Genomic DNA, 20,000 nt, shown 5'->3' with positions numbered 1-20,000 from the left:
CTCACACAGTTACCCAAACCCACACATGAAGACACACACAAGCTCATTAGCATATACACACACATATGTAAAGCTTTTGAATCACATGAATGTTTATTTCTGTACTTCGAGCTGGTCAAAAATAACAGACACATGTGGGTGGCAGCCATTTTGATTTTTCACAAGTGTACAGTGAGCGCTTCACTTTTTTTTGTTTTTTTCCCAGGACCCCTTGCTCCTGCGCTAGTGAGAGAGCGCGCATGAGAGCATGAGGGCGGCTAGTGAAAAGAGCCTCACATTCCGCCCTGCCAGAACACCATAAAAAAGAGGCTGAACATGTTTATTCCTCCTTTAGGCTGACACACACACACACACACACACACACACACACACACACACACACACACACACACACACACACACACACACACACACACACACACACACACACTGGCTCGACCTCCTCCTACAGCCTGTGATGGGAGTCTTAAACCCTCACACATCGTTGGGATCTTCTTTCTCGAGTATTTTGGGGCATGCAGAAGGGGAGGCTAGTCCAGGCCACAGACCAACCCGCCGTCCACTGCTGTATGAATGAGCCGACGGCACGGCACCCTCGGATCAGTCCGAGAGGCTGCGCTTTGAGCGGGGTGGGTGGACTATGCGCGATGAGTGGCCCGATGTGACCCCTCTCTTTAACCAGGGGTCGCCCGAAGGGTCGTTCTGATGTATAGGGCTCCGGCGGAGGCCTCTGCGTTAGTCTGCGGCTTCCATCAGGCCCGTCCACTAACGGCCCGCTAATGTATTTTCCTAAGCAGCCGACGCCGCAGCGGAGAGTGTGGACGGCCGGGCAAATAGGCCGCTGTTGGTGTTGGCGCTGAGCGGCCTGTGGACACCGACATGAAAGGGCAAACAAATGCTGCCCGGCCAACGCAAACACACATGCACATACACACCTCTATATACACACACATACACACAATCACCGCTATACACACACACACACACACACACACACACACACACACAGATACACACACTCACCGCTATACACACACACACGCACACATACACACACACTCACTGCTATACACAAACACACACACACACACACACCTCTATACACACACACACACGTACGTCTGTACCCCCTGCCTCAGTGCTCACAGTGTGAGGGGTGGCATGCGTCATGGCACGGCTGCTTGGCATTCATAGAGGCTCACGGTGGCCTGCTGTGCGACTTTAATTACCTTCCCTCCTCCCTTTTACGTCACATTCAGGTTGTGCTGTGTCACAGTGGTGTCTCAGTCCAAAACAAACCCCACTCTAGACCCCTAGAGCTTTGGTCTCTTTGGTTCCATGTGTTTTGACCCTAAAAGCGGTATGTCATGGTAGGCAACTGCCAGATGAACACATCACAAGCAGGGATGGGTTAGGTGTTGCCGTGGAAAGTTGCTAAGGAGACAGAGGAGTGATGGGTGGATGGTGTTAGTTGGGGGGGGGGGGAGGTGGATGTATGGAAAGCAGACGTGTCCAGCGCGCAGGGAGTTTGCTGTGCGTTTGCACTTTGGCGCTCGTCGGAAAAACAGGCTGGCAGGCCCGGGGATCACAGCTCCGAGGAAGTGAGCTCAGGCCCTCACCACACGCTCAGCACAAACGCACTCTCTGTCTCTTTCCCTCTCTCTCTCCCTCCCTCTCTCTCTCTCTCTCTCTCTCTCTCTCTCTTTCCCTCTCTCTCTCTCTCTCCCTCCCTCTCTCTCTCTCTCTCTCTTTTGCTCTCTCCTGCTCTCTCCCTCACTCCCCGTATCTATCAGACACACACACACACACACACACACACACACACACGTACACACACACACACTTTCTCATTGACTCACTTACTCACACACAAACATACACGTTCACTCACTTTCACACTTTTCTTCTCTCTTACTCCCACTCTGGACCTGTTAGCACACTTTGCAGCAGTGAGATGTTGTCATTCATTCATTCCTCTCTTATCTGTCTCCTCATCATACAGGATTTCCACATTTTGTCACTTTGTGTAGACATACTCTCTCTCACACACACTTTCACACACACTCTCTCTCTCACACACACACACACACACACACACACACACACACACACACACACACATAGGACATACACAAACACACACACTAACTCACTCAAATTACCTCTGACAAACACTCTTATACTCACACTATCCAGCCCCAGACCTTGTCTGAAAGCTTGCTCTCACTCTCCTGCCGAAGCACACACACACACACACACACACACACACACACACACACACACTCACTCACTCACTCACTCACTCACTCACTCACACACACTCACTTACAAGTTACCTATGTATGTCAACATCTGAGGGGTGGCATGCTGGGGCACTCAGCCCTGTTTTTTCTCTCCCTCCATCCCCAGACGATGAGGAGAAGAGAAGGAGACGTATGAAAACACTCTGCTCTCCCCTACCCTCTCTTCTCACTCTCCTGTGCCCTGAGTCTGCTCTCCCCTACCCTCTCTTCTCACTCTCCTGTGCCCTGAGTCTGCTCTCCCCTACCCTCTCTTCTCACTCTCCTGTGCCCTGAGTCTGCTCTCCCCTACCCTCTCTTCTCACTCTCCTGTGCCCTGAGTCTGCTCTCCCCTACCCTCTCTTCTCACTCTCCTGTGCCCTGAGTCTGCTCTCCCCTACCCTCTCTTCTCACTCTCCTGTGCCCTGAGTCTGCACTACACCACCCTCTCTTCTCACTCTCCTGTGCCCTGAGTCTGCACTACACCACCCCAATAACAGGCCTGGTCTTCAGACATCTCTCTCTCTCTCTCTTTCTCTCTCTATCCCTCTCTCCATCTATTTCCCTCACTCTCTCATCCTCTCTTTATCACTCTCTATCCTTCTGTATGTCATTTACACATCAGGCTCTTGACTGGGATAAATACAGCTTAAAAATCTGCACTTCTCTTTTAACCCCCCCACCCCTCCACACACACACACACACACACACCACCACCACCACCACCCCCTTCACAGACGCACGTGTCACACAGACACCGCCCCCCTAGGGCCGTCGCTGCGGAAACCGAGGTGTCATTGCCATATTAAAACAGGAAACCGACACACGGGCCCACTCATCCGTCATGTAAGCGGCAGCAAGCAAGTGCACACACACACACACACACACACACATGCACACACTCGCTCTCGACTCTTTAAGGCTTATGTCACGGGCGAGTGTGAGGCACGGTGGAAGCAAAAGGAGCAGGTTTGTTTTTCTCTGCCACGTTCGTTCTGTTCATGCCATGTAGCGTTGCGGACGCAGGGGCCCCGACGAGCCGGCGCACACGGACAGAGATTAATGGCGTGTGGGGTTCGGCCCCCTGAGCGCTCATGCCAGCGGATCTGTTGAAATGTGGACTCAAGGATTTCCAATCTGTTTATTCCCAAATACCCTGCAGATGAGGGCACCCCATGGAGTTTCGCCTGACCATTAAAGGGGCGTGATGACTGAAAATCAAATAATCTGAATTACGGAGCCGTAAACACCGTGAAAGCGCTTAAGTTGTGAAGTCATTAATTATACGGCATGTCCGGATTGCAGGGGATTATGAGAAGGTGTTAACGGATAAACATGTGCTTTCGTTTCAGGCCACTCCTGCAAGCTGCTGACCAAGAACATGGGCCTGCTGGTGATAAATGAAGACACACTCGACGTAAGTGCTCCACAGGTTACACGCTCAGAACTACCGTACACGACTAAAGGCCTGATTTATTCCCACTTCCTTTATGAAGTCTGCACCCGAATACAGTAGGCACCATTCCTTAAGGAAGATTAGCAACAGATAATTGGGCCTCTTTAGAACTCCTCACTGAAGTCACACACTGATGTGAATGGGAAACAAACGTATTGGCTCGAACCAAACAATCCTAAAAAATAATACGACAAAAATAGAAGCAAGCATGCACTGCAATCTGCCCTCAATATAATAATAATAAGCTTTATTTGTATAGCACCTTTCATACACAGAATGCAGCTCAAAGTGCTTTAATTCAATATGGATATTTGATATAATATACGACTGACAGAAAAAGTTTTAAATGTATAAAAGTTTACTCTCACATGGCTTAGGATGTGTAATCACTTAAAATCAGCTTTGGTCGAAAAAAAAAAAAACATTGATTTGGAAGAATGGTGTTTGGCTGAAGAGTAAGGTAGATATTTATGCCCTAAAAAAAAGGCATATAAAATCACAGAGTATCCACAAACACTAAAAATATAGGAACAATTGTCAGTATGGAGCCTGAAGAGATGTAGGTACAGGATATGCAGTACACTAAACTAAAAGCTTTCTGTATACTGTGTGCAGTGCAGAGCATCCCCTGAGAGGAAAAAAAGCCAGTACCATTCTAACTGTGGATAATTAGCCATGACCAACCGAATGGCTTTATCACACATCTGATGTGTGGAACCATATGGTGGGCTGGAGGCTAAGCGATGCATTACCGATGCTGCATGCGCTGTGCACATCAATATATGTACTCTATGCGGCAGGCCTAGCCAGCTATTTATTGCCATTTGTAGGCAGGCCTCAGCATTGATACTGTGTGTGCTGCAAGCATCAGGCCTAAGTGGAGGGAGTGTATTTAAGCTGCGTGCTGTTGCAGATGTGTGAGTCAGTGGGTCCTCTGGGCTCCTCCGACTGTACTGGGCTCCTGACACCGTGACCCGGCTCGCACTGAGCCGTACTTCATCCTCAGCGCATTTTTCATTCCACTCCAGGAATCTCTTTTTTTTTTTTTTTTCGTTTTTTTTTTTTCTTTTCAGTGTGCTTGATCACTCTATCAGTTGTTTTCTCCTGTCTTCCCTGTGGCATTCTCATATAACCCCGAGCTCTGGTGCCTCCGGTGCGTTTGCTAAGGGCTGCACAGATTCTGCGCTGGACTCTTCCTGGAGGGGGGGTTGGGGAAGGGAAAAGAAAGTGTTGGATTTAGGGAAGGAGAAATAGAGAGGGAGGCAGTGGAAAGAGATAGTGTAAGAATGAGAGGAGGGGTGGGGGGGTAAGAATCAAGAGAAAGAGAGAGTGGGCGGGTGAGCGAGAGATAGAGGGAGAGAGAGATAGAGAGGGGATGAAAAGAAAGAAAGGTTGTGGTGGTGGAGCAGGGGCTGGCTGATAGGGCCTGAGGGAGGGAAAGGGGATCCTTATGGTCGGGGCTCAGCTACAGAGCGCCTCTCGCTAAGATGGAGAGTCGGGCCGCGTGTGGAGAGCAGGGGCCACGGACCTCCAGATGACCCCCATTAGCCCCACACATACACACACACACACACACACACACACACACACACACACACACACACACACACACACACACACACACACACACACAGCCAATACCCCCTTTACACACACACACACACACACACACAGCCAATACCCCCTTACACACACACACACACACACACACACACACACACATACACATACACATACACATACAGTATACACACACACACACACACACACACATAAACGTACACACACACACACATAGCCAGTACCCCCTTCCACCCACACACACACACACACACACACACACACACACACACACAGCCAATACCCCCTTTACACACACACACACACACACACACACAGCCAATACCCCCTTACACACACACACACACACACACACACACACATATACACATATACTCACACACACACACACAGCCTGTACCCGCTTCCACACACACACACATACACACCCTGATGGGCCTGGAGGATATGTAGCTTCTGCAGTGAGAGGTTTGTCTGTTGTCGCAGGACGTAAGAGTGCCCTGGTGCTTGCAGAAGAGGGAACTGTTATCAGAGAGACACGTTTGCGTACACTCTCAATCTCTCTCTCTCTCTCTCTCTCTCTCTCTCTCTCTCTCTCTCTCTCTCTCTCTCTCTCTCTCTCCATACCTCTATCACACACACACACAGACACACACTCGGTGGAACCCCTGACCGGGCGAAGTGTGTCCCGTGGCGAGTGGGAGGGTTGTGGTGGACTGTAGTGTTTGGATGGCGAGCGGGGTTGTGTGTGTGGGTGGAGGGCTAGGCGGAAGGGAGGGTGTGTGCATGTGTGGCTCAGTGTTGACGGACGCGTCTCAGTCTGTCAAACAGCCATTTAGCATGATGAATGAACCGCGGGCTAAGAGGCGAAGGCACACGCGGGAAAAGCGCTCGGGGCCCCGCTGTTCGAAACGTCGCACGTCAGGCCCCCCCCGGCCCCGGACCCACTCTCGCTCCGAGGCCCGCTTACACAACGCTATTTGGAAAAACACCCCTGGAATTCACACTAACACGCACAAGCAGACCAGAACTCCAACTGCCACAGCGATCTGAGATTTTCTCTGTCTCTCTCTTTTTCTCTCTCTCTTTTTCCCTTTCTCTCCATCTTTTTTCTCTCACTGTTAACTGCTTGGCTGTGAAGATGAGGCCCACAAGGCCATCCACCTCACTATTAAGACATAAAAGAGGAAAAGACCGTATTTCAGTGAAGAATGTTGCACACGGTCCAAAATGTTTCTGTATGTGTGATTCAAAGCTTTATTGACCTTGTGTAGGGTATTCATACTGTAACTTATACCTAAATGGATCAAAAGAGTTTGATCCATTTTGCTCTTCATAAAGAAACTGCTGAATTGTCAAATTGTAATGGAGTACTAAGAAATCTGTCAACGTTTTGAGCTTGACCGCCCGTGGGAATTTAGGTCAGCTAGCCACAGGTTGGTTTCTTTTTAATAGGTGATCAAATGCAGGGTTAATTTTCACACAGAATGAAATGCATGAGGGACAAGAAAAGAAGTGATTCATCTTCCAAGGAAAACAAAGAATGATTAAAAGCACACCTCTTCTCTTCCCCCTTTCCGTGTTAACCCAAGCGTAGTGTCGACGCGGACACGTGCAGCATGCGTGACTACACGCTGCGCCTGTCTACGCTTTGCTAAGGGAAGCTCATCGGTTAAAGTCTAAACTTGAGGAACCTCGGTGACATTTGTGAGGCCGTGGAGATGAACGACTCGGGCAGACACAATGAAAAGTCGAGCGCACACTTCCTCTCTTGCCTTTGAGGTGGAGAAAAACAACAGCAGATGGAAGAATAGAGTTAACTATGGAAGCATTCCGATGCATGTGTGGCTATAGAATTTGTGAGTCACAAGTGTGTGTGTGTGTATGTATGTGGTGGATTGCGTTCTTTTCTTAATGTATTCCGGGTGTTTAGAATGAGCTCTCTCTCCTACTTGAGACCAGACCACCTTCAAGGGCCTAAATCCCATCAATTTCATCAGTGAGATAACGCCGTTCCACCCAGTCTTAGTTAATAGCTGCCTGAAGACGCCTGGTCTCTCTGTGGTCTCACGGATGTATGCACTAATGCACGTCCACAACGCATTCTTAATGCAAACACTGTTGAGTCCCTGTGCCTGGTGTTCCTGCCGTAGCCATAACACGACTGCTTTAGAAGGCGACGCTTTGGTACAGAGGCAAATAGATACAAGTGGGTGCTCCGCTCTGATGCCTGCTCTGTTTAATTTTCTCGTTGATTACTGACCGGGACATTGTGTTGCTTTCAACATTTTTATTTTGCACTTGAAAGCACGTGAAGGAGTGGTGCTAAGTAGTTATACACACTTGGTGTGCTGTTTCTCTGTCTCTATTTCTTTCATGCAGGCACATGCGTGTCACACAAACACACACACACACACACACACACACACACACACACACACACACACACACACACACACACACACACACACGTTAGTTTATGGCCCCCTTCAGGGATGACCACGCTCTTATGGAGAAATCTTCACAGCTGTGCTCCTCTGTGGCTCTTCACTCATTCACTTTCCATCATTTCTCTCTGTCTTTCTCTCTCTCTTCCTCTCTCTCTCTCTATCTATCTATTTATCTATATATCTATATATCTATCTCTTCCCTTAAATTTGTATCTCTCTCTTTCTCATGTTCTATTGCACAGTCACTCTATCTCTTTCTTTCTCTATCTCTCTCTTTTCCCTCCATTCTCCCTCGCTCTCTCCCTCTCTCCCTCTCCCACTCTCCCCTGTATGAAACCTGAGTCTCCTCTGTCCAAATATTTCCTTTGAGCTTGGGTTTCAGAGCTTTGTTATGCCAGGAGAGGGTTGCTGAGTCCCCAAGGTGCAATCTCGCTGCCCCAAGGCATCTGTTCTGCACCCCCTTCACCTTCCCTGTTGCCCCCCCCCCCCCCCCCCCCGCCTTACCCCACCCCTACTACCTCACCACCCCCCACCCCGGGGGCCTCTCACAGCTATTGGCTGACGGTGGCTATTGAAGAAGACCGTCTGCTGAAGCCGTTAGGTATAACGCTATCGCCTGGACTACGGCGGTGGCCCCTTCGGTTTAGTGGTACGAGCCCATCGTGGTCTTGTAACCGGTGGTGTTCACTTTCACACATGTGGACGCCGTCACCTTTCCCTCCAGCCGTCCCGCTGACTAGCGCTCGCCGCTCTCCGAGGCGCTTCAGTCCCTTTTGATGTGCGTCCGTGTCAGTGGCTAAGTGTAGAGTTGCTAAGGCCTTATGATTTACAAGTGCTTACTGTAGTATCTCTTCATCTATATTCTAAGCCTCCCCTCTGGTGTGTAAACACGCCCTGTGAAGCAGCACCTCTTGTACATCAGCTCGTAGCAACACAAGGCACAACATGGCCGACAACCTCTGCACAGGAGGCTATGATAACATTACACCCTTAATGTTTTTTCTTAGAGCAGCTTTCTTAACCTTTTCTGTTATCCCCTAATGTGAACTACTGTAAGATGAAACATGGCAAACCAACCACTTAGGCACCAGTGGCGTTTCCGGAAGACGTGTGCCCACTGGAAGCAGGAACTCAACCTCTCCCACACTGGAAAAAAAACTGGGAGCCCCATCGAGTTCCTCCTCTTCCCCACATCTGTGTCAGAGTGGTCCTCTGAGAAGGCCGATCATCACTCAAGCACAGGTTCAAACCCCAGTAGCGTGTCAAAGGTCACACCACGGAATCCTCCAGGGTGACCCCAGAAGCTAGGCTCCCACGGTCACTTCCAGCAGTACAGTAGAGGCCGAGGCCGTAGACGTCAGTCGTTACCGTAGACGTACTGTAGCCGCGTTGTGTCCAGACGCTGCCTCCTGCCCTCACAGGAGAAGCCTGCCGCGGCTGCTGCCTTCCTGTTTTCCCAGGATTCTTTTCTCTCTCCTTCGCGCTCTCTCTCTCTCTCTGTCTCTCTCGACTGGGAGTCATGTGACTCTTTTTATGGGAAATCAAATGGAGTGCAACACTCCCAAACCAAATACAGCCCCATGCCCACACACACACACACACACACACACACACACCACTACTCCCTCTGCAGCGACAGGCAAAACTCAACACAAACTGCTCAGTTCCTGCTGAAAGAATAATTGTCTCCATTAAAAAAGGCAAAACCAACAGGAAAATGGTCGAGCCGAATGTGTCTTTATAAGAAAAAAAGGGAAAAAAATAGGCTTAAATAACAAGTCAGTATTCATTAAAATCTTCCATGTTTAATCAGCTAATAGTGAGAAATTTACCCGACCTTCCCTAGTCTGAACCGAATTGAGCTAGCATTGGACATTCCTTGAAAATGGGCCCTTAAACCCAGATGAACGTGCCTGGATACCAAAGAACGAAGAAAAAATATGCAGCTATGCAAGAAAGCAAAAGTAAAGGGAAAGGAAACTGAAAGATCGCATAGCACCGAAGTAGCCATTCCTGGCCTGTCCTGCCCAGTCCTCCCAGTCAGGAGCATGAGAAGGTCTCCTTACTCAACCCAACCATCAAGCCAGGGTTCAAGGCAGCTGTTGCTGTTGTAATGAGGCGTGGCATATGTATGTTTTTGATGCATTTCTGCCTTGTTTCCCGGCCTGATGGTAATGGTATTAATAATAATCTGTACAATTACCAGATGTAAAGGGCTGGCGTCGCTCAGGATGGGCCGGACAGCTGCCTGGGTTCCACTTTATTTTCCTAACTCGGCGAATAGACTCGCTTTGTTCAAGGAAGGGGACCGTTTGCTGTGTGTTCACTTTAGTAGTGTTTCAACACTGCCCTTAAGAATTCTGATTTTTTATTTTAAAAAAAACAAACAAACAAATGTTATTACTTAACTGCATCTATACACGAATTACTAACTTATGCTTACATTGCTAACTTATGTTTAACATGCCAGTCTAGACTAAAAGAAAACATCAATGAAAATATCTATTGAAATTTTTTATTTTTTTTTTCCTATGACTAAGCTTAATATATGTATGGGAATCTGGCCGAATATTACTTACGGTATACCTACTTTCTGATCTAAAAACTTTTTTATTGTCCAATTTATTTTCAGAAATACTTTTTTACATTTTTGGTGTTTGTGTTTGGGATGTTATTATCTCTTATTGTTTGTTGTTTATTGGTGTCTTATTGTTTCCCAGGACACCAGAGAAACGCTGAGCCATCACTGTGGCATGTTGGGAGATGCGCTGCACAAAGAGAACGACTTCGCCCTCATCATCGACGGCAAGACTCTCAAGTACGCCCTCACCTTTGGAGCGCGCCAGTACTTCCTGGACCTGGCACTGTCCTGCAAGGCTGTCATATGCTGCAGGTGAGGCCGCCGTCACCACGGAAACTGCACACGCCATTGCACCAAACAACAACATGCAACTGTTCCGCTAGTCAAATGAATTGAACTGTTTTGCTAGTCGAATGTTTGTTTTTCCATCCAGTTACTGTCTAAAAGCCATGCCTTTGAGATTAGTGTAACTAAATATAGGCCTGTGCAGTTTTACTGAATGAATATAAAGCAATCAAGAGGCTTCCTTAGAGAGTCGTGACCTGGGGGGTGTGGGGTTGGGGGTGGATATATGCAGGAAAAGAGGTGGAAGCAAATTAAGACTTTGTGGAATAATGCTGGGGGCTGGCGGCCCATTACAGGGAACCACGGGCTGAATATTTTCAGAGTAAATTGGCCCCGCTGTAGGTCAGAGTCCTGACGATAAACACGGCAGCCTCTACGTGATGGAGTGTTAATGAGGGCTGTGCCTAACTGCAGAGGTTAGACACACACACACACACACACACACACACAGAGCTGTGCCTATCTGCAGTCTTTACACACACACACACACACACACACAGAGAGAGAGAGAGAGAGAGAGAGAGCCTAAAGCACGAGACCAGACCCTGTTGCTGTGTGATGGGGTCATTGCTGTGAGGGAGGTATTCAGGCATTGAGGTGCCCAGACGGAGGAGAGCAGACGCAGCGCTGCCTAAACTCAGGGGCGTGTCTGCGGAAACGGCAGCAGGCTGGCTGCAGGTGCCACTGCAGAGCCACAGAGCAGTGCATGACCTCAGACTCTGTCTGGCTTCTCTCATGGCATTCACATACACACACATGTGTATACATACACACACACACACACACACACACATACACACACGTGCGCATGCACACACACAAACACACACACACACACACACACACACACACACACACATACACACACAAGCATGCACACACACACAAAGAGAGAGGCTGCCATCAGATGTGAGCCAGGCCTGCACACAGTGCTGGAGATGAATAGGCTACGAGCTGACTCACGAAGAGCCCTTTTCACTTCCCACCCTGAGAGAAAAAAGAGAAAGAAAGGAATGAGAGAGGGAAGAAAAGTTAAAAGAAAAAGAGAAGGGAAGGTGGAGACCACTAGGCTGTCTGTTTTCAGTAGACCAGGCATGTATGTATGTGGGTGCAGCGCTGTCTCTTCCCTGCAGGTTAGGGGGTGGGGGGGGTTAAAGGATGGTTATGGGGATGGTCAGAGGCAGCAGGAGTGGGGTATGGGGGGGGGGGGTCTGTCTGGTCATCACAAGTGGCAGTTTGACCCCGTGCCTGTGGGGGCCGGCCCGTCACAGAGGAATCAGAGCGCTGAGATCACCAGCCGGAGAGACACATGATGACAGAGAGGATAAAGAAAGGAAAGAGAGAGAGACAGAGAGACTGAAAGGAAGAGAGAGAGGGGAGTGAGAGAAGAAGAGCGAGAGAATGACAGGAGGACCGAAGGAGAGGTAAAGAGAAAGGAAGTGACTGTCGGCTGGTATTAGGTGTAAGAAAAATGGCTCCAAATCCTCTGATGTACAGTCGGTGTTTTGAGTTCAATCCTGCTTCCTGTCTTTGCTGAAATCACACCATTCTTCTGGCACAGGGGGGCAGGTAGGGGCCACGTGCTTTAGACTCCTCTATAAAACATAGGGGTGGGGGCGCGGGGAGCACTTTGGTTCTCTTTCAATTTCATGCACATTTAAGGGCATGTTGAGAAATTCATAGCCAAGTTAAACTCTTGTGCCGTTCATGACTGTTTCATACAACTACTGTACAGTGTTTATGGCTTTGGCCTGAATTCCTTTTAGGACCATACAGTATAACTGGATGAGAAACAATAAAACAATTTATGGTAAATCCCAAATAATGCAAGATGTTGAGTATGGTTGACCTCATGTTCATATTGACTGAGATATCTTTGACATCACTTGCATTCATAAGAGTTGACTACCACTACCATTCACTACTACCATTTCTTGAGGGCCATTTACCTGGGTTTTACCCTCTTGTGATCTCCCATGTCTCTGTCTCTCTGTCTCTCTGTCTGTCTGTCTGTCTGTCTGTCTGTCTGTCTGTGCTGCAGGGTGTCTCCACTGCAGAAGTCGGAGGTGGTGGAGATGGTGAAGAAGCAGGTGCGCGTGATCACGCTGGCCATCGGGGACGGCGCCAACGACGTGGGCATGATCCAGACCGCCCACGTGGGCGTGGGCATTTCGGGCAACGAGGGCCTGCAGGCCGCCAACTCCTCAGACTACTCCATCGCACAGGTGAGCCAGGACTGGGTCAGAGCAGGGCAGGGCAGGGAGGGCAGAGGTCAAGGTTCAGAGGTCGGGCAGGCTCACCAGGTGAACAGCATTTGTCTTTAGGGACATCACAGGGATCTTAGGTTACCTTATCCAGGACAAATCCATTGCAGTTCGACTCAGGGCAATGGACTATTGTCCCTCTCCCTCTCTCTCTCCCTCTGTCCCTCTCTCTCTCCCTCCCTCCCTCTCTCCCTCCCCTTCTCCCTCCCCCTACCAATAAGTAATTGAGTGAACCCGATCCTTTCCCATTTATGTAAACTTAATTTAAAAAGGCCACGTTTTGTAATCCCCAGTCTTTGTCACAGGTGTCATAGTTGAGATGCTACTCAAGGCGATGTTATTGTGCTTGTAACTGAAGTCGAGCATCCTCTCCATGCATGGAGGTGTAGGTGGTGGTGGTGGGGGGGGGTGGGGTGCGATGGATTCCTGCTCTGCACCCAACTGTGTCTCCTTTACCTTTATGTGTGTGTGTGTGTGGGTGTGTGTGGGTGTGTGCATGTGTGTGTTTTCTGTTTCTGGCACACCGGTACACACTTGACTGGTGCATTGAGAGCTACAGGCTGTGCTCATTCTCTTCGCCATGTTGCATCAGATTTCGCTCAAAAGGATCCTGTCTTGCCTTAAGTGCCCCTGCAGCTAGTGTGATATTTAAGAAGTGAACCAGGGGAAGGAGGGGTAAAGGATTGCATGGGCGCTCTTTTTTTTTTTCCATCTCCCTTTTTTTTTTTTTTTCTCTCCTCTCTCATCCCTCCATCATTAATCAGACGTGAAGTGTGCGGGTCGCACCGCGATCAAATTAACGTTACATTACACCCCGGCCCGCCAGGAACGAGGAAGCGGCGTCCGCGCGCCAGTAACGAGAGCAGGGCCGGTCAATTCATCCGGCCGCCAAAGAAAAATACCTCTTTAGCATCCCCATGAAAGACACATTATTTAAAAATTACATTTTAATCAGGCTTCAAAGGCGCTTTCCACTTTCTCTCCCTCCTTAACAGGGTGACTGACTTACAAAGCACACATTTCTGCCTGTCGTTCAGACCTTGTGAGTTTTTGAAGTTGGGGTCTTTTGGGGCAGGTGGTCGGGGTGGTGTGTGTGTGTGTGTTGGGGGTGGGGTGTGTGTGGCAGGCTCTGAGTGATGGGGCTGCAGCTCCATGCGGCGCTTCCCAGAAACTCAGCAGAATGAGAGTGGGGATCGGACCGGCCCGCACGCCCCCCCTGACTCCCCACCTCCCCCCTGCCTCCCCACCCCCTCCCTGCACACCCCCCCTGACTCCCCACTCCTCCCTGCACGTATCCCCTGACTCCCGCCCCCCCTGACTCCCCACCTCCCCCCTGCCTCCCCACCCCCTCCCTGCACACCCCCCCTGACTCCCCACCTGCCCCCTGCCTCCCCACCCCCTCCCTGCACACCCCCCCTGACTCCCCACCCCCTCCCTGCACGTATCCCCTGACTCCCCACTCCTCCCTGACTCCCCACCTCCTCCCTGACTCCCCACCTCCTCCCTGCACACCCCACTCCACCACTCCTCCACTGCTCCCCTGCTCCACTGCTGCTTGTCTGTCAGCAGCTCTGCTCCCCTGAGCTCCAGGGGTCAGGCCCAGAGACAGCGGCTCCTGAAACCCTCCTCCTCCTCCTCTTCACTCGATCCTCATGGCCATCGCACACACACACACACACACACACACAAACACACGCACGCACACACACAAACTCCTATCCTGCTTCCTATCCTGCTTGTGCGCTCAGACACCATATACAAACACACACACACACACACACACACACACACATACATACACAGATTGAGTGCATATAAACAGGCACACACACATACCTGTACACATATGTATGCACATCCTTAAATACAGACACAAATAAATACATGGGCATACTTGGGCATACACACTGTCACTCTCTCTCTCTCACACACACACACACACACACACACACACACACACACACACACACACACACACACACACACAGACACCTTTCCTGCCCCTGACCGGGTGTCACTGACCCTGTGTTTACCTTAAGGCATGTAAGGCATGTTTACCCCAGCTTGACATCTGTGTTGTTCTAAGAAAGTCGCACCAAGTTCCCCTGTCCATCAATCACAGCAGAAGGACTACCGCCCGAGTGCCCTCATAGCAACAGCCTCCATAGCCACCACAGCTCTGCGGTAACATGCTCGTGTGTTCTGTTTATGGTTGCCAAGGGAGACTTCTCTCCTCTGCTGTTCATTGACGTTCCATGATGCACCTGCATTGGGATGTTAGGGCAGATCGCATTGTGTAAGACAAAGTAAGATTTGCCATAAATAGAGGGATCAGCAGCCTCCCATACATGTATATCCCCCATGAGTGTACTCCCGTCCCTACCAACTCCCCCTGTTCCACTGAGAGAGATTAAGAAAGACCCTTTCTCTTCCTCTCCCCCTTTCAGCAAACCCCCAGCAAGCTCAAGGTCGGTTAAAAGTATTGCAAAAAAATCACCCCACAGAATGTGCCAAGAATGTGTCCAGTCAGCTCAACATTGCCTAGTCCTCTGCAGTCCCCCGTCCGATACCAGCTTCCTTCCGTCAAAATGCTGATTAGATTGTTCCCTAGTTTTAATCCAACAGTCAGAGCTTCCCCAAGGTCCATTTTGTGGGTTTGTGTATCAGTGTTTGTTGTGGATGCTGCGATTGTTGATCGGAGCTCCCTGCGTGTTTTCTGTTCGCTCTCTCCCATCAGGCTTATCTGTGTCTTTCCTCACCTTTCTCCCCCTGCAGTTCAAGTACTTGAAGAACCTCCTGCTTGTCCACGGGGCCTGGAACTACAACCGAGTGGCCAAGTGCATCCTCTACTGCTTCTACAAGAACATCGTCCTCTACATCATTGAGGTGAGTGGACTTCACACAGTTTCAGACACTCTCCGTTAGTGTGGGTCTGGGTGAGAGTCGTCTCTACTGCACATCGTTGAGGTGAATCACGTTGGCACAGGCACTCCGCTCTCTGTTTGTGTTATCTGGGGTCTATTCCAAATGCAGAGTTTAGTCACACTAACTGTTTTCAGACACGTCCCCTGCACTATATGCAGATCTTTGTCAAACGGATGTCTGACCCTTCGGGTGATTCAGATATGATGCTTACATGCGGACATTATGTGTGAATGACACCGACGCACATGAACAGAATCTCCGCGTGGTTGAACACGCACATGAACAGAATCTCTGCACGTTCTTGCTTCTTTCAGACATGAGCTCATTTACATAATGTTGTCCGAAATACTAGGAGGGAAGTAGTGTAAGAGCCGCCTAAGTTCGGAGTTCCAAATATTGCGGACTTACATCTATGTCTGAAAGCAGCTATTGACTCTGTCCAGGTATGTACAGTATGTCTACACATATGTAGACTTATAATGGACTATTATGGTGTGATGAAATACTTTTATGTACGTTTGTGACACCGTAATGATGTACCTAGTGATCGTGCTACAAATCAATTTCCCCGTGCAGAGAAATAAAGCTATCTGTCTAAACCTGTGTAAGTTAACTCAGGTCTCCTAATTAAAGAGCCCTATGACTTCATTCCCTCTGCGAAAAACAAAACCATCAGGCATTTGTATAGACGCTATTGTAGTTCTGTATAGGTCTTAATTAGCCAATCATACGTTGATGCTCCAAAAACCGTGACGAATGCTCTCTCCGGAAACCACACGCAGAAGCTGCCCAAGCACTCCAGACCCTCGGGCCGGCAGCCCATCCATCACCGACGGCATTTGACAGAAGCCAGGAGGTGCGCCGATAGCGGCATCAGAGGTCCGAAAAAGAGCCGGCCCTGACAAGAGAAAGGAGCCTAGCTATCAGCACTGGCCTTATCTGCCGCGTCACGGCGGGACGTTTTGATCTTTCGGCCGCACTTAGCCAAGGGAAGTTGACATGTCAGGAATGATCTCTGCTTTTTTTTTTCTCTGGGGGCATTTAAAAAGGGGTCAGATGCCAACTCATCAGATTTGCTGAGATTTGTAGCCCACCTCCTAGAATTGAACTTAAACTCCATTTTTTACGATCGTGCTCTACAGCAGTCTTGCAGCAGCTGCCTGTGTAAACATAATGAACTGGGAGCTGGCGTACCAGAGAGTTCTGAAATTTCCTCCGCGTGTGTGTTATTTCACACACTCCAAACGGCTGACTCCAAACTCCCGCTATGCTCTGCTTGTTCATCATTTTGAGAGATATGGCAGACGTCTGTCATCAGGACTCCTAAATCAGTCCAGTTAGAGACATAGAGACTGAAGGCAACCAGATGACTTTTTCTTTCTCATCTAGGACATCGGGGAGAAATTTATGGACATTGTGTATAAAGAGGGGTGGCAAGTACACACACACACACACATACGAATACAAAAACTCGGCTCTCCTCCATCCCATCAGCCACTCTGTAGTAAGACATCACGTTCTTCTCTGCCCTTTGTGGTTTGAGTGACAGTTATGCCTGTCAGAGGTGGCGGAGGGTTCGGGGCTGAGGGGTTTGGGAGCCGACAAAGCATCATCTAGATGTCATGAGAACGTCACGGGTATCAGAGTGGGGTGACGCACTGTTTGCTAGTCAGAGGGCTCGCCTTCGGACCATAAAGCAGTGCAACTCCACCAGAAATATGAACCCCCACCCCCCACCTCTTGAAAATTCATCTTCTTTTTTGTATGGGTGCCACTTGACCTGTGAACTGCCCCCCCATCTCACACATGGTCCTCTCTCATGTCTGCCCCCCCCCCCCCCCCCCTTTTTTTTATAAATATGTCGCAGTAAATCACCTTAAAGGCTCTCCGACTCCAGTCTGTTCCTCTGCTATGGCTGCCCCAGACTAGGAAAGCAAAAGGCTGAGAGTGAATGATGACTTTTCAGATGACAAGGCTTGTTTGGGTTGTAATGCTGTATTGTGTTGGCTTGGGTTGTGGGGGGGGTGAAAGAAGGTCTTTTTTTTTGCTGGTTATTTCATCTCACACAGACCGTCTTCTGAGCATTGATGTGGGAGCGCAAGCACCGAAACCTCCACCACAGCAGCGTATCGGGTCCGTATGACAACATTCAGAAACTCCTTCATCCTAAGCTTTGGTTTTAGATGTCAGCACTTTTTTTTTTGGATGGCTGGTCTGGTGGAGAAAGGAGTGTCTCTTGTAGCATTATGTAGGAATTCCTCCGAATGGTACATGAATATCCTGGGGAATGATTTCTATGGGGAAATTCCTTCAGTCTATCATAAGCATGAACCATGAAGCACCATGAATCAGTGTTGGAGGTGATGGCAGCAGGATTGATTGAACGTCTTTAGACAATCGGTGCTGTGCAGCTGCTGCAGTTTTTTTTTTTTTTTAGTTTTCTCCCAGGTTAGCCTTCTTTCTTCCTTTGGCGGCACAGGCTTGGGAGCTGAAGCTTATAGCTTTTCCTTTTTATTTTTTTCCTGCCTTGGCCCAACCTGTAGTGTTAGGTCTCTCTCTCCTGTCCCCTTTCTCCCTCCTCACAAAAGGAAGCAATATGCTACAGCTGCTGCTGTTCCTTCACTTTGATATGCCAGTGAGTATTACTTGCGTCTTTCTCTCTCTTTCTTTCTCTCTCTCTGTCTCTCACTCTCTTGCCTGAAGCCCTCTCTCGCAGTGGCAGGCACATTCAGCAGATACGATGCCAAAGCTGAAGACTTTTTTTTTTTTTTTTTTTGTTCTTTCCCGAAGCAGGCTACGGTGCTCTGTGAAAGGCGATCTCTTCCCAAACACACCTTTTGTTACCAGGGGGGAAAAAGTGGCCCCTCCCCTCAAGCTGCCTGGAGGGATTTGAAGCACATAATAGGACGTGGGCCTTGCTGTTTCCCCAGCTAGTGCTGTATCCAACACCTCCATTTTGTGAGCGGTCTGACATCCGAGATGCTTGTTTCCCAAGGGAAAGCTAAAAGTTACATTTGTTGCACTAATAGGTTTACCTCAGTTTGTGCGTGTTGGGGGAGTTTGGTTGCTTTTTTACCACCTCACAGAGGTTTCAGTCCCACACAAGAAATGTGGCCTATTCAATAGAATTGTTTTCAATCGTTGCTTGGCCAAAGCTTTGTGTAAGTAGTTTCTTTGACTATTTTTGAAAGGAAAATGGTCCTGTGTCCAAAGGTCGCGTATAAGCAATTGCAATAACTTAACTGCCAACATATATTGTGATATGTGACCCTGCAAGGCGAAACCAGTCGTCTTGCGCACAGTGCTATTTTGAGAAAATCCACGATAAACAAACGTACGGGTTAAAATGTCGAATTTCACGTTTTTGCATAATTCAACAGTATACAGTCTACACTTTTATATTGTGAACAAATTTCATGGATAAACATACGCTTTGACTGTTAAACCCTGACTTTATTTAGGTGAAGATTAAACGCATTAGCAGTCATTCCATTTGTCCACGCCGCTATAAGGTTTTACGGTAGAGCTAATGTAGCCTACTCATTAGGCTATTCGTTACTCAATGTGCAAGCTCTCTATCGTTCTTGGCAGATGTAACCGAATATGAATGTGAAAGACTTGCCTTTCAGGGCACGAACGGTCAAAAGCACGAACTTTTAGAAATATCCTGGCGTCATTTTACGGACCAGGAGAAGTTTTCCATTAACGTAGCAGTAGAACTTCTTCTCCCCTTACTTCCCCTGAAATACATTAATTATATTCTATAGTGACACCTTATGACCGTCCCTGGTATTAACTAGGGGGCAGAAAAAGACACTCACTCGGTTGATAAAACTGGACATAGTCACTCATCCGCTTCAAAGTCACGCTACCTTAAGGCTAATAATAGCTGTGTCCTCACACTCTCGCACGTGACAATTTACTTAAAAAGGTGATTTTCTCCTCTTCTGCCGTATCGTGACAGGAGAACCATGCCAACTTTGGATGCGGTTATCTTAGCGATACTTTTTGCAATACCCTCGATATACATATCGTTGGGAAGCTTAGTCAATGGTCGTTCATGTGAGCACATTAACTTAATTTTGTACATTTTACCAAAACGACTGGTTTCGCCTTGCA

The 20,000-nt window shown here is 48.8% G+C and overlaps 1 protein-coding gene across 3 annotated transcripts in view; it reads left to right on the top strand.

Annotated features, from left to right (window-relative positions):
• Positions 1-20,000, top strand: part of atp8a1 (ATPase phospholipid transporting 8A1) — a 149,749-nt gene that overhangs the window by 91,687 nt on the left and 38,062 nt on the right. For all 3 annotated transcript variants that reach the window (XM_076292132.1, XM_076292131.1, XM_076292134.1), the window contains 4 exons: positions 3,632-3,696; positions 10,487-10,659; positions 12,734-12,917; positions 15,732-15,842. In XM_076292132.1, the coding sequence (XP_076148247.1) occupies positions 3,632-3,696; positions 10,487-10,659; positions 12,734-12,917; positions 15,732-15,842 (533 nt within the window). The remainder of the gene's footprint in view (positions 1-3,631; positions 3,697-10,486; positions 10,660-12,733; positions 12,918-15,731; positions 15,843-20,000) is intronic.

Source organism: Alosa pseudoharengus, unplaced genomic scaffold (genome assembly GCF_046254945.1).
Source record: "Alosa pseudoharengus isolate Yale_2024_CS ecotype anadromous, Long Island Sound unplaced genomic scaffold, YU_APseudo_1.1 YU_APseudo_1.1_scf_19, whole genome shotgun sequence".
In the NCBI taxonomy this organism is placed as follows: domain Eukaryota; kingdom Metazoa; phylum Chordata; class Actinopteri; order Clupeiformes; family Clupeidae; genus Alosa; species Alosa pseudoharengus.
The sequence above is the reverse complement of the archived record's forward strand: the minus strand, read 5'-3'. Positions and strand labels throughout refer to the sequence as shown.